The following is a 517-nucleotide window of genomic DNA, read 5'->3' as shown; positions in this document are numbered from 1 at the left end:
GCGGCGGGCCCCGCCTGCGGCAGCGGGAATGGGAACGGGGTGAGGATGAGGATGGGAACGGGAACGGGAACGGGGATGGGAACGGCGATGGGAACGGGAACGGGGTGAGGATGAGGATGGGAACGGGAACAGGGTGGGGATGAGGATAGGAACGGGAACGGGAAGGGGAACGGGAACGGGAACGGCGATGGGAACGGGGGACGGGGAAAAGCACAGCGTTAGGGTCCCCGCAGCCCCTCGGGGTCCCCGCAGCCCCCCCGGGACGCCCCCGACCCCCCCGCGGTACCTGGACACGGGCAGGGGGTCCCCCAGGCAGTCCCGCAGCAGCGGCCCCACACACCTGCCGGGAGGGACACGGGGGTCACCCGTGGGGGAACCCCCAGCAGAGACCCCAGACCCCAAAATGCCACCAGTGAGGTCCTGAGTCCCCAAATCCTGCCCCGAATGATGAGCCAGGACCCCCAACCTGTCCCCAGTGATACCCCAGGGCCCCCACCCTGCTCCCAAAGAGCTCCTG

General features: G+C 69.6%; 1 protein-coding gene across 1 annotated transcript in view; it reads right to left on the bottom strand.

Moving 5' to 3' along the window:
- The window catches only part of LOC115949200 (receptor tyrosine-protein kinase erbB-3-like), a gene marked incomplete at its 5' end in the record, with an annotated part of 12,593 nt that extends 12,253 nt beyond the window's left edge, over nucleotides 1-340 (bottom strand). Inside the window, one exon of the mRNA XM_031065684.1 lies at nucleotides 287-340. Within this exon, the coding sequence (XP_030921544.1) occupies nucleotides 287-340 (54 nt within the window). The remainder of the gene's footprint in view (nucleotides 1-286) is intronic.
- Between the last annotated feature and the right edge of the window lie 177 nt (nucleotides 341-517).

The sequence above is a fragment of the Geospiza fortis genome, unplaced genomic scaffold, assembly GCF_000277835.1.
Source record: "Geospiza fortis unplaced genomic scaffold, GeoFor_1.0 scaffold2329, whole genome shotgun sequence".
NCBI classification, from domain to species: Eukaryota; Metazoa; Chordata; class Aves; order Passeriformes; family Thraupidae; genus Geospiza; species Geospiza fortis.
The sequence above is the reverse complement of the archived record's forward strand: the minus strand, read 5'-3'. Positions and strand labels throughout refer to the sequence as shown.